General features: G+C 39.6%; 1 protein-coding gene across 5 annotated transcripts in view; it reads left to right on the top strand.

Moving 5' to 3' along the window:
* The window catches only part of LOC111866763 (trichohyalin), a 152,626-nt gene that overhangs the window by 122,119 nt on the left and 15,893 nt on the right, over window positions 1–14,614 (top strand). For 4 of the 5 annotated variants that reach the window (XM_033752399.1, XM_023856006.2, XM_033752400.1 and 1 more), the window contains 8 exons: window positions 295–1,251; window positions 1,361–1,513; window positions 2,329–2,517; window positions 4,658–4,797; window positions 5,207–7,430; window positions 11,505–11,762; window positions 13,512–13,738; window positions 14,337–14,418. In XM_033752399.1, coding sequence (XP_033608290.1) covers window positions 295–1,251; window positions 1,361–1,513; window positions 2,329–2,517; window positions 4,658–4,797; window positions 5,207–7,430; window positions 11,505–11,762; window positions 13,512–13,738; window positions 14,337–14,418 — 4,230 coding nt within the window. The remainder of the gene's footprint in view (window positions 1–294; window positions 1,252–1,360; window positions 1,514–2,328; window positions 2,518–4,657; window positions 4,798–5,206; window positions 7,431–11,504; window positions 11,763–13,511; window positions 13,739–14,336; window positions 14,419–14,614) is intronic. The other variant, XM_033752398.1, reaches the window with a different exon arrangement.

The following is a 14,614-nucleotide window of genomic DNA, read 5'->3' as shown; positions in this document are numbered from 1 at the left end:
TTATTAAAGTAACGCTCAAATCTCTAAATGTATTGAATATATATTAATGTAGTGACGGTAGAAAATATGACCAACCTCAAATATTTTGCTTCCCCATGACAGGAGTAAACCATCAGAACCAACATGAATGCGTAAAACAGAGCTAGCTCTAGAAGGCAATTTTCTGTTTCAAGGAAATATGAATGACTGTATTGGGAAAATGTTTAAGATTCTAGAACCTTAGCCTGTTTGCAATTTGTGGAGACCGTGAGACCTGTAGTGAGCCAAAGTGTGGATCCTGTTGACCACTTGCAGATTGAGAATCTGGAGGACCTTCTCAAGGAGAAGGACAACCAGGTTGACATGGCCCGTGCGCGGCTCACTGCCATGCAGGCGCACCACTGCTCTTCTGAGGGGGCGCTTTCCAGCCTCGAAGAGGCGATAGGAGACAAGGAGAAGCAGATGAACCAGCTGCGAGAGCAGCGGGACAGGGCAGAACAGGAGAAACAGGAAGAGAGGGAGCTGCATGAGCGGGAGATTGCTGAATACAAGATGAAGCTTCATGCACTGGAAAGCGAGGTGGAAAAACTGGGGGCACGCCTTGAGAGGGCCCAGGTTGAGAAGGACCGCTTGGAGGCCAAGCTGGAGAGTTCACAGTCAGAGCTCGGCAAGTCGAAAGCTGAGCTGGACAAGGCGGCTAGTGAGGTCGGCCGGAGCGGTGCAGACTGGGAGGCTGCCAAGCAGCGGCTTGCACGCCTAGAGCTTGAGAATGAACGCCTCCGGCATGACCTTGAACGTTCCCAAACCACATTCGGGCGGAGTACATTGAGTACATCTCAGGAACTGGATCGTATCCAGGAACGTGCTGAGAAGGCATCAGCAGAGTTGCGGCGGGCCCAGGCAGAGCTGAGGGTTACACAGGCCGACAATGAGCGGGCCCGTGCAGAGGCTGCAGCCTTGCAGGAAAAGGTGGAGAAATCACAAGGTGAGGTGTATCGTCTGAAGGCACGGCTTGAAAATGCTCAGACGGAGCGCGAGAGCTTGCGAGATGAGTATGACAGGGCTCAAGCTGCAGTGACTCGCTTGCATGCTGAACGTGACAAGATTTCGGCGGAGCTCGACAAGGCGAGGGAGGAATTGGAGAGGAGTCAGGCCACTTTGGGAAAGGCGCAGCTACAGCAGGACAAGCTCCAGAACTCACTGGATAAGGCGCAGAGTGAAGTGGACAAGTTGCAGGAACGCTTCGACAAGTCCCAGGCAGAGGTCAGGAGGGTGAGTCCCACACAGTATATTGGCTGTACATATCTAGCAATGCATGACTGTGTCCTATGAATCTAGAGTATACTAGCCTTCTCTCAGAGTTGTAATGTGTTACTTACAGTTACAAATGGAAAAAGAGAAGCAGAATTATGACTTTGAGAACATTCAGTCACAACTAGACAAAGCTCTGGGCCAGGCTACACGCCTCCAAAAGGAACGGGAGACTATTCAGCTGGATGCTGACAGGATGAGAGACAAATATGAGAAAGCACAGGTTAGTTGACTCAGCAAGAATTTGAGAATTGTAATTTTGTTTTATAAATAGTAAAATTGAGCAAATCATACCCATTTTAATGAGAATCATTACAAAATGCAGACTGGTTAATAGTTGCGTTAATTTGCGGATGCTGTCTTAGGAAAGTTCTGAGTTCTGAAATTTTGTACACTCAAAGCTTGCCATTTTGAAGGTATGACATGATATAAAGCAAAACCCACACTTGGGGGTTCTTTGGGAAGCAGTGGATTTGAACACTAAACTGAAGATGGAAGAAATTTAACCCTGAGATTAGTGACTTGGGATCACTAATTAATGTACAACATTAATTCAAATAAAACTGAGTGGGGATTACCCTATAATTTGTTGTCACATGCCCACCCTAGTGAACTTTAATAAAATTAGTATTTTTCTTGTCTTATTTGGTCATAGAGATATCTGTGTGACATGGATCATCCTGTAAAAAGGGTAGTTTGTAATGTAGAGTTCAGTAGAAATGATTGTTACATTTTACATACCTCAAAATCTGTTCCTGAAATTCTTGTGGATATAGTATACAAGTCTTGAAATTTATTCTTAATCTAAAATAATTTGTTCATCCGAGACTTGATATATATACTACTCGTAAGTATGTGCATAGTCCCCCAGTTTCGTGTACTATCTGCATTAATGTCTCACTTTGATCTACATTATGCCTGGCATAAATTAAAAATTTATACTATTTTCATATTATGCAAAATTGTTGTCATGTTTCATTTCTCATATGGAAAATCCATTTAATAGTAAGTACCTAATTGGAAATGATATCTGTTTAGATGATGATGGCCCGACTACAGAAGGAGAAAGATGGTTTCCAGGAAGAATGTGAGAAACTTCGAGAACGCTTAGAAGTGCAACAAAGCCAAGTATCGAAGGCACAGAGAGAACGTGAGAATATGGAAACTGAATATGATTTGATAAAGGAGAGGTGGGACAAGGCACAACAAGTGCACCAAAAACTTCAGGTAACAGTATTTTGGGACAGTAGTAGTTCATAGACTAGACAGATGGTGACAGATGTTTAGGTAGTGAATACCTTAGTTAAGGTCTCAACAGGACAGAAATAACTCACTTAGCACCCTAATTTATTCTCTCTTTGTAGTATACATTGAGATGACACACATGAAAGTGAAAACATTGAAAGAAAGAAGATGACGATACAGTTTCCATTAGGTCATCCTTTTTCAATCAGATTCAAGTTGATTTAGATTTCACCATTTTTATTAGTATTTGATCAATGAACTAATAATCAGTTATCATGATATATAATGTCTGAAAAAATTACGTTGTGTCAACAACATTAGACATTTTTTTGGGTGTGTCACTGTCATCAATGTTCACTGATATTTTGAACCAAACTGTTTATTTCTCCTGTTCTGTAGTAGGCTGCCGTATTATCTCTATCTCTGCCTGTCCTCAGTCTCCTTAGTGGTCATTTATTCAACATTTTAATCTTTGATGGTCACAGAAATACCTGGTGTAATCATTCATATATCCACAGTGCAGTACAGTGAAATGCCCACATTAAAGTTTCAAGTGAGCAGTGGATATGAGCACTAAAGTAAACTGAGGCAAATCTTGAACTGGAGACATTTTAACATTAATATCATAGGCTTCAGATCATTTTAATTGAAAAGCAGATGAGGTAATACCTTAAATTGAAGAATGTTGAATGGAGTTTCCACTGTATTCTTAATTTTATCAGATTTTCTTTTTATATATTCACCTATAAAACTTGCCCATTCTTCAAGTTTTGAATTTTATTGCATTTTGGATCTGAGGTTCTCAAGATGGTGGCTATGAAGAGTACTATCTTCTGGAATGTGAAGACATGTAATTTGGTGGACAGGAACTTAGTGCCTCCATCTTCAGGGTCACAGAGACAGCTAAAGTGCTGCTTGTTTCTTGCTGGAGGCTTATGTTGTACACTCTTCAACCTTGGTGATGGTGGTAGCACATTCCTCTAACACAGAGCAAACTTCTCTCAGTCTGTATGGTGTCACATTCAAGCCGACAGTTCTGTCAGTTATGTCTTATTGTTTCTTAATACCCTGTCCACACTTCAGCTCTATATCTTGTAACCCTGAATACACTTCATGTGGTCCATATCCATATTTTTCCTCCAAATTTCAAAATTTAATATTGTTAGAATGATGAATACAAGTAGGACGAGATGCATGGAACATGTAGCAGACACAGAAGAAGTGAGAAATGTGTGTAGATTTTAGTCAGATAATGGGCTTTTGTGAATAATTTAATGAAATTACTGGTTTCATAAAGGATAAGGAATTAGTTCACAGACAGAACAGATATTAGCTTGTCAAGAAAGCCTACACTCCACAGATTTACGAGTATGTCACATAAGTCTCAGGGTGTGCGTATATACGAGTTTACATACTTAAATTTCAAAATGTGTAGTAAAATGGATTGCAGAGAAATGTGATTGGGCGGTATGGATTGAGTTAATCTTGCTTAGGATAGGGCCAGTGGTGGGCTTCTATGAATGTGGTAAAGAAACTTGGGCTTTCATAAAATGTTGGAACATTCTTGAGTAGCTGAGTGACTGGTGGTTTCTCAACAAGGACCCAGCTTCATGCCATTAGTTAGTCAGTTGGTCAATAGGTCGGTCAGCTGGTTGGTTGGTTGGTTATTTGGTTAGTCAGTCAGTCAGTCAGTCATTCAGTCAATCAGTTAGTTAGTTACTCTTACAGTGTATATTTTGAATCAAATTGTGAATGTTTGTTACTTCATGCAGCCCTCAGATAAACACCAGTTTCCTTCTTTCAAGGGATAGTCATATAATTTTAGTCACTAATTTTTAATAACATTATCGTTCTTATTTGGCTTAAAATATTCAGTACATATATAACATTTTAATTTCTTTTGTTTTTATGTGTTACATTTCATATAATGAGCCATTTAATTTATATGTTTACATCCTAGGATTTGTTTAAGTGCAATGATAAATTTGGTAGGTCACCTTTCCTATGAATTCTCCACAAGTTCTGAGTAAATACAGAGGTAAAACAACTGAATAAACTGGCTATTGGTACTGTTGTGTAATGTGGCAGTTATCCAAAAAGGGGTTTCTTTTCCGTTTTTCAGATGGAGCGAGATGATGCCTTGACTGAAATTGAAATCTTGAAAGACAAGGTAGATAAAGCTCAACTTACAACACAAAAAGCAATAGAAGATAAGGATGCAGCAAATAAGGAATTTGAAAGAATACTTGAAAAGCTTGACAGGTAAGAAAATTATTACCTTCTTAGTTAGGATACACTTTTACCTTTATATTTCCACAACCAGAGATTACAGTCACCTGATCTGTAATGCCTGTGTAGTTTGGTAGAAGTCACTGATGTTTCAGGGGAACATAATGCCTCTACATCTTGCTGGTTGCTTAGCTCACTTTTAAGCTGTCTGACCTGTAACTTAGTAAGGGGTTTTATTATGTATCTAAATAAGTGACAAGACACACCAAATCATTTGTTAGTCAGAAACATATGACTCAAATTGTCATACATATTAATTGGTAATTGTCACTGAATTCGTATGTTCAAGTTCAGTGAGTAAAGTATTTTTAGTCACATTTGGTTTGGTAACTATATACCCAGAATGGATGCTTCAACTTGCTATGCCACTGTTGTGTCACAGGTCTCAAGGAGAAATCTACCGTTTGCAGAGCAAGCTGGAGGCTGCTGAGACTGAAAAAGACCATCTGGAGATGGAGGCAGAGAAGGCCCAGCTGCTGGCAACCAAGTCTCGAGAAGAACAACGCAAATTGCAGGATGACTTACAGCGTGTTCAGGAGGCATATGACCGCGCTGCACTTCAGCTGGGCCGCACCAAAGAGAACGAGGAGAAGTTTAAGGAGGAGATGGATCGCATCACTGTTGACCTAGACATGGTTCGTGAGCGCTATGAAAAGTCACAGATCGAAATGCGCCGCCTTCAAAGCGATCGCGAGAAGTTCCAGGCTGACAACGAGCGCCTCACTTTTGAGCTGGAGCGTGCACATGCACAGTGTGGCAAGGTTCAGGCCAGCAATGAAAAGAACCAAGAAGAGATAGCACGTTTACAAGTGGAACTTGAGAAGATGTATGATAAGCACGACAAGGTGCAGATTGAGCTACGCAAGAACTTGGCTGAAGTAGACAGGTACCGCACAGAGGCAGAAGGTCACCGTGAAGAGGCAGAACGTTATGCTGCCAGAATGGGCAAGTATCAAGACACACAAGAACGCACTAAAGAAGAACAGGACCGTCTTAAGGTAGAGTTGGAGCGCTTGAGGGAACGGCTTGAGAAAACCACAGCTGAGTTGGAGCGGGCACGCAAGGCAGAACAGGAGGCGGTGAGGCTGCGGATGGATCTGGAGAGGGCAGAGGGTGTGCGAGGTAAATACCAGTTCGAACAGGAGAAATGGACAGTAGAGGGTGCACGACTACAGGGAGAATGTGAGAAACTGCGTGAGCGACTGGACACCAGCCAACTGGAGCTACAGCGTGCCCTGGTGGCCAATGAGAAGCAGGAGGAACGCTTGCATGAGTTACAACTAGAGCTCGAATTGAGCCGTGCTGAGGTGGGCAAGCTGACTGGTGGCCAGGAAAAGCAGCATGGTGAGCTAGAGCGCGTGCACATTGAGTGTGAGAAGCTGCGTGATCGTCATGAAAAGCTTATGGCACGCTCTGAGGGCCTGGAGAAGGAGAATGAGCGCCTTAGGATAGAACTGGCACAGGCAGACCGCCACGGTGAGAGGAATCGCTCTGACCTGGATAGGCTAGAGAAAGCCCAGCAGGCTAGAGACCTTGCTGAGAGTGAAGTGAGCAGACTAACACGTGAACTAGAGAAGTCACAACTTCATCTTGGCAAGTACCAAGAGAACAACGAGGCAGCAAGGATAGAATTTGAGCGTATGGCCACAGAACTGAGTAGGCTGCATGAGAAGCTAGAGCGCGCTCAGGCTGACCTACGAAAAGCAACAGAGGAACGAGATTTGCTCAGTGCAGACAGGGAGACCCTTAAGATGGAATTGCAACAGACGAAAATTGCAATTGAACAGCTCCAAAATAATCAGCAGCGTGTGCGACAGGACTTCGATCACAAGGCACAAGAAGATGTCACAAAACTTCAGCAGGAACTGGCTCAAGCCAACAGAGATAGAGATAAAATGGCCTCCATCCTTGAAAAGAGAGATAAGCAGGCTGAGAAAGTTGATAAACAGATGAGCAAATTGGAGGCAGAGATGAAGCAGTTGACTCTGGAGAGGGATCAATTGGTGATACAGCTGGAGAAATCACAGGATATGCTGATGAATTTCCAGGAAGAGCTGCATCAGTCAGAGTCAGAACTACAGCGAGAACGCGAGGAGGTGAGACGGATGAAAGGTGAACAACGCCGCACGCCTCAGGATGTGGACAGAGGCAACAAAGAGTTGATAGAAAATCAGGATCGAGAGATCGGACGATTGCAACAGCAGGTGCAGGCCGTTCAGAAAGAGAGGGACAAAGAGAAGGACCGTTGTGAGAAACTGGAAAAGGTGCTTCAACAGATTGGGGTCCAAGGAGACCTTGAGATCGAACAATGGCGTAAGGCTGTAGAGACTGAACGTGTCAGGGCAGACACAGCTGAAAAGACAGTGTCAGAATTACAGAAAAAGGTGCAAGGCACAGAGAAACAGATGCAAGCCTTGCAGCAGCAGATGGCACAGTTACAGCAGCAAGCCATGACTGCAACACCTGCTGCTAGCAACAAGGAAGAGGTCATGAAATTGCACAAAGAGCTGGAAAAGGCGCAAGAAGATCTGAAGAATGCAGCAGTTGAACGAGAAAGATTCCAGGCACAACTGGAGATGCTTGTGCAGGAGTTGGAGAAGAACCAGGTTAGTTGGAGGATTGCCCAAACTTCAGCAGGTGTACTTACGTGTGTATCTGTTGTGTGCCTGACAAAAAGCTTGCTTATTTCTATATATTTTCTTTCATTTTGGTGTGCATACATTAATTACATGTTGGTGTTTACTGTAAATCCTTCTTATATCAAGAAATATTTTCCTCATCTCCCGCGTCACACTGCCACCTAGCTCCAGTATCAGCATTGGTTTATTGTCACCATCTCATGAGATTCTTTCTGTGAAATTTTCAATTTATTATGACAAGACTGTTTTAACTGGGCTTACAATTTATGGAGATACCCAGAAGTTTTCTGGCACACTGTTAAATGTTGAGCATTAGATTCAGCATGCTCTGCACTGAACCTGTGTCCTTTGGGCATATCCTCCAACCCACACTAGTTCGTATGTTTCTGTATGTCCTGTATCACTGTTTATTTAATGCACATGGCATCAATATGCAAGATGGTCAGTTATGAACTTTTTTGGTTTAAACATTTCCATGCACATTTCATGTTTTATATTGCACTTTTGTTGTTTTAAGTTTAATTTTCCCCATGTTCATTCTTAACTGTAGCATGATGATGGCATTTGAAAATACACTGAAGCTCTGCTGGGTGGAACAGTACATGGAATTTGATGCAGAACACAGGTTATAAAAATTTTTTCCTTTAAACTACTTTATATTTTTGATAGGACCTTGATATATTATCACTTCTCCTATACTGCATACTATACGTGCACACAGTAGGGCTCCAGTGCATAATAATGTTTTCATCTATTCATGCAGCTCATTTATGGGAACAATGACATAATTTTCTTTAAGTCTGAAAACAGCTATGTGGACAGACCTTATGGTATTTTACTTGTTTGTTGCGTGTATGTGTTGTAAATTATATGTATGCATAATGGCTGTAATGTAATTATTATTATTGTTATTATTATTATTATTATCATTATCATTATTATTATTATTGTTATTAAGAATTTTCAAGTTACTGCTTTAGAGTAATGTACCAGTGAGCAACGTATCTCAATAGCACTATTAGGTAGATGTGTGTTCAGTCTATTTTCTGTGATTGTTAATTGGTATTTACATGTAATGCTGTTTTCATACTGCCTAATGGTATGTTGACACCTTCTTAAATTTATTTTCTGTCATTAGATATAAGTAGCTATTTGTATGGTTACTAATAGTGTTAGACATGGAAAATTCTAGTAATGCTGCAGTTGGGCAATTAGATAAATAAATACTGGATAAATTTTATATCATGCGAACATGTTAAGTACAGAAGAGGGGCCTGATAAAGTAATTTATTATGTATATGACATGAAGATTGGTCCAGAACTACATTACAGAAAGCATAATCTAAAAGGAAAATATTTTCTTTAGAAGTTCAGTGAGAGAATATAAACTCCATTTCCAGAATCATAAATTAAGCGTTATACTAATTTTGTTTAAAGGAATTTTGCATACTTAATAATAGCTCTATTAAGCTCCGCTTTATTACTATAGGTTATGCCATTTGAAATGTAATCTTCTGTAATATTTTCAGGTTGTTTTGAATGGAAGAATACAGAAGTAGTAATATTATTGAGTATTAAGATTATGATCTTCTGGAATGAAACATTATATAGTTTAATAGATAGGTACTGTCTACAAAAATCCACAGCATCAAATCCCCTAAGACATAATACTTATCACCATGAGAACTTTAATCTCATATAATTGAATATGTTTAAATGTGTGTTGATGAAAGATAAAAAATATGTTTCTGCTAGTGAAAGCACAGTGAAGAGATAGCATTGTTTATAGAGACAGCACACACTTACCATTGCATATCTCTGTGCATTTGAATGTTACTAGAATGCCCTTGTCTGTCCTCCATCAACAGAAATAGAATATGTTGGGACAAATGCAGTAACTATAGCAGATCATCTATTATAGTGAAACATGAGAAAGGGAATTGATATGGCATGAGATGTAGAAATTTTACCTGAAACATGTATTCTTTTGCAATGAAGATGTAGCATGGGAAGAACATATGACTTTCAGATCATGGTTATCAACAAACTGTAAAGAATTTGTCTAATTTGTTCGCTTGTCCCAGTGTCACTGTCAAATAATCTCTTAAATTGTCATGTTAGGTTTTGTGTTGCTGTTTGTCTGTACTGCCTTCATTTGAAATATCTCTCTCTTTGCTGTTGATATGGCAAATCTGCTTGTTTATGTACGTTTTTAAGTTTTGCTGATAATAGTTTGAGCTTTAGCCAACCAAAAAAGTGACATTCATATTGCAGTCATTCCATATAGACTTCACAGTCATATGAGATGTTGTTTCTATGAAAACAGAAGCCTGCCTGTGATGGATTTGATTTCATGTGAGAAAGAGGCAAGGAAATGAGAAGACTGTGATTTTATACTTTTAAATCCCATACTGTTGAGGGGTTTTGAAACTGAGACACCTAGATTTTTAAATAATTACAAATATAATAATTTCACAATGTGGTAATAATTCAGACTACTGGTGTAGGAACATTGTGTGTCATAAGTGATTTCAAAGCAATTGCTAAAGTTTTTTTTTTCAGTGCTGCATACATTTCAAGTCGTTTTTTCCTGTTGCACAAATTTGTCAATATACATATATACTTCCTGCATGCTTAAGAGGGAGCAGTAAGAATCTTGAAGTTCTGTGTTCCAAATATTTGAATTTATTTGCAGAATGAAGTAATTTTATGAAGTAAAAGTTGTTACAAGATGTGTGCCCTTGCCTGTATGGCATGTATACATAAATGTTGACATTATACATGTGCTGTTGTAGTTGTTTATCATCACAAATATTTTGACAGTAGCAACATGTTTCAGTTCTTGAACAATACTGAAGTTACTGTGCGTTCCCACTCAAGAAGATAATATGCTGGTGTTGGATTGAGAATTTTCATAAAAATAAGTTTGCTGCAACGAGAGAAAGAATGTTACAGAGTATATAATATAGTTTCAAGAAATGTTGAACATTCATTCATACATTACCGAAACACGCATTTGTAAATATTATGCAATTTATTGTCACTGAGTTATGCCAATAGTAAGGCAAGTTAACCTGCTGTAAGAGGTCAACATATTGTGATATTTTTTACCTCCATCTTATAATTTGAAGATGGATTTTGAAAGGATAATCAAAATATTTATCTAACCTTTTCTTTAGTAATTATCGTGTTCAAGAAAGTTTCAGTTTAATATTAACCCATAAATTTATAGATATGGCATACAAGCACTTCCATGCAGTGCAAGCATTTTGTGTGTGCATTATACATGCAAAGTAATCAGTATTAATGTAAAGGAAGGGAGATTATGTGAGAAAATGCCATACATTTTGGATTGTATAAACATACACTTTAAAGCAGTAAATATTTTTTAACACAGTAATAGTAAAATCTTGGATGAACTGTAGAATGTGTATGTCCCTTGCACACAATTTAGTGCTTCTCACACACACAAGGTTGTTGGTCATGATTGGACTGAATTGTTGCTTAATCTGAAATATATTAAACCTTCTAAGATTTATGTTTTTTGTAACACGCTTCACTAAAATTGTGAACTCCTGTCTATATACACTATTGTGATTAATAGTGCATGTCATTCTTATATTAGGTTAGGCTTTGGGTAGGCTAATTTAAGTTAGTGTTCTTTCAGTCATCTTCCCCTGTCATTGGCTGTATTTTAGGAATGTAGTTATATAGTGCATTAGCATCATTTTGTTTATGGAACAATGGCACATATATAATCAAAAACGAGAGATATGCAAATCCTGCAACCAAAACTTAAAATTTGGAAGCAAAGAAATTATTACTCTCTCTTAAGTTTCGTCTAGAGTTATGAATTACTTTTCTGTTTTGTTTCTTATGCATGTTGCCCAGCAACTCACAGACAAAAGTGCACCAGTCTTATTTCATTACTATAACAGTTCAGAGATAATTTAATGTTTGGAAATGATCTGGACATTATGATATTTACCTTATTTTGAAGCAAATGTATGTATGTCTGTAACTTAAGACTGATTTTTTCAGCTGGACCTGCACGAGGCGAACAAGAAATTAGCAAATGGCGCAGCGAGAGCTGGCGAAGAAACTACCGCTCTTAAGATGCAGTTAGATGAACAGAAAAAGCAGCTGGAGGACCAGAGGAGGAAGCTAGAGGAACATAAAAAGGGATTAGATAGCAAAAGTAGACAGTTAGAAGAAAAAGAAAAATCAATAGCAGATGTAGATCAAAAATTAAAGAAGAGAAAGGAGAAACTGGACCAGTTAGAAGCACAGATACAGAAGGCAAGTGGAATAAAAATAAGAAGGATGTTTTAAAATATAAAGGCTTACACAAGCAAGGCCATTTTGTTAAAAAAAAAAGTGTAGTGCCTGTACTTATGTCTCCATAGAATTTAAGCATCAGTAGATGTTCCCTCATCTAGTTCTTTGCATTCAATTTTTTTATTTCTACAAGTGTGCCTTTTTGTGTAACAAGTGCAAACTCTTGTGACAGTCTGTGATGTGCATTTTTAAATTCTCCGGCAAAGTAATTTCCTCAGACCATAATCTCCATGTATGTTGTTGTTAGTACTTGTTTAAGAATATTAAAGTAATTCTAATAATAGGAAATGCATAAGTAGCGGTGATACAAGGTGGTTCAAATATGACCGAGACTGATTTAAAAAAAAAACATAATTGCCAAACACTTACTAGCACATGTCAGTCTTCAACATACTCCCCTCCGGAGTCAACACATTTTTTCCAACGTTCTGGAAGCATCCTGATGCCCTTTTCAAAAAAGGCTTGTGGTTGGAGGTGTATCCACTCTCGAGCAGTCTGGATGACGGCATTGTTGTCCACAAACTGCATGCCCTGAAAGTCTGATTTGAGCCTTCCGAACAGGTAGAAATCACTTGGGGCCAAATTGGGACTGTACGGGCGGATGTGTCAGAAGGTTCCATTTCAGTTTCCGGAGGGTTTCCATTGTTGTTTTGGCCATATGGGGGCGTGCATTGTCTTGAAGGAAGGCTACACGCTTTCCACGTGTCTTCCGCTTGGATCGGATCTTTTCCTTCATGTTTGTTGCCTGGAGGTCTGAGTAATTAGCTGCATTGACTGTTCTGGCATCTGTCAGAAAGTCTACATGGATAACCCCCTGCCAGTCCCAGAAGAACGTTGCCATCACTTTTCCTGCCAAACGGCTCCTCCGCGCTTTCTTGGGTTTGGGAGAACTGGTATGCCACCACTCGCGTGATGACTGCTGGGACTAGGGAATGAAGTAATGCACCCATGTTTCATCGGTGGTCACTATAGACTTCAAAAATGCATCACCTTCGTCTTCAAACTGCTGTAGGAGACGACTGGCAGCTTGCATGTGCACCATTTTGTTTACGTCCATCAAAGTGCGTGGTACCCACTGTGCATTCACCTTGCAATAGTGCAGGTGCTATTTCACGATGTCTTCTACACTACCAACACTGATGGACAGCATTGCTCCAAGTTCCTTGATAGTGATGCGCCTATTCTCACGAATAAGCACGTCTGCACAATCAGTGTTTGGCTCGGTGACGGATGTTCGCGGCCGACGATCATGCGGTTCATTCTCCACACACTCTCTGCCCTCTCTGAAGCACTTACACCACTCAAACACATGGGTCCGTGATAGACACTCTTCCCCATACTGTTGTTGGAGTCTGTGGTGAATTTCAGCAGACAGGACGTTTTCTCCAACGAGGAATTTGATCACAGTGCGTTGTTCCACGCTCCGCGGTACCTTCTGTTCGCTCATCACTCTAGCAACTCCCAGACAGGACTGAACAGGTTCTAACCCTAACAGGAGGGAGGGTGGAGGTTGTGGCTTCACTCTCTCAAGTTCACACAGCTGCTGCACAGTGCGGCTTGTTTACACACAAATCAGCCCTGGTCATATTTGAACCACCTTGTAATGTTAAAGTAATTCTAATAATATGAAATGCGTAAGTAGCGATGATTCTAAAAATATATGTTACATTGAGGATTTGACTTGACTACATATATTATTTTACATGACATCAGCAATCAACAATGGCAGCAGCTGGAGGAGGTGGCAGAGGAGATCCAGAGCTCCAGAAACGACTCTCAGAAATGCAGCAAGAGTTGGAGTCTAACCACACAGAACTAGAGAAAACTCGTGAAGATGCACAGAGATCCCAAGTAGAAATGGAGCGGTTGTTACAGCTAGTGCAAATGAGCCAAGAGGAGCAGAATACAAAAGAAAAGATGATCCGTGACTTGCAAGAGTAGGTATCAGATGGAAATCAGTGGTGTGCATGCAAGCGCATGTATTTGTGTATCACTTTCCTGTCAACTTCCTGTTTCCTACCATAGACCTAATACAGAACACATGAAAATCACAAAATTAGTTTTGTACTCTTGCAAATTTTTACAGTAGCCATGACATGATGTGCAACTATTATGGTACAGTTTTGGGTTGCAACTCAAATCTTCAGTTGCAATCTTTTTTTAATAACATGAGCAAACTTTCTGAATTTGAGTATTATTATTGTGTACTGGCATGGAAAGCAACCATATTGCAGGCAAAGAATGTAAAAACAGGCAAAACCTGCCATGGATAAGACTCTTCTGTTGCAAAGCTAATCAGAGGACATGTGTCATTTTCCATATATTAATTTTCCTTAGCATCATTGAGGCCTATTAGAGATACTACAAAAGAAATACCTTTCATTGTTTTAGAGGCCTCCCAAACTTATTTTATTTTCTAGTTTATAGTTTAAAATCATTTTTTGAATCATGTTAGAGCTTTTCCTGCTAATGTGTTCTTTTCACTATTAAGCCTAGTGAGAACTGTCACACACACAATGAGTTTTTTCTTTACAGGGCCCTGAAGAATGCCCAAGCCAAGTTGAGGAGTCAGCAGACGGCAAACGCACAGCTAGAGGAACAGCGCAGAAGGGAAGAGGTCAGAGTTCTGAGCTGCATTGCTTACTTGTTTAATGACACTGATGAATAGTATTGATAGTTCAGAATTTCATTATGTAACTACAACTTTAAATTTCTATCAGTGCAACTGATAATGGAGTGGCAACTTCTTAAAAATATACTACTACAATTTAATTTAATGCATGAAAAGAAATTTGCATTTTTTTTTAATTAAT

The sequence above is a fragment of the Cryptotermes secundus genome, unplaced genomic scaffold (assembly GCF_002891405.2).
Source record: "Cryptotermes secundus unplaced genomic scaffold, Csec_1.0 scaffold367, whole genome shotgun sequence".
Classification (NCBI taxonomy): domain Eukaryota; kingdom Metazoa; phylum Arthropoda; class Insecta; order Blattodea; family Kalotermitidae; genus Cryptotermes; species Cryptotermes secundus.
The sequence above is the reverse complement of the archived record's forward strand: the minus strand, read 5'-3'. Positions and strand labels throughout refer to the sequence as shown.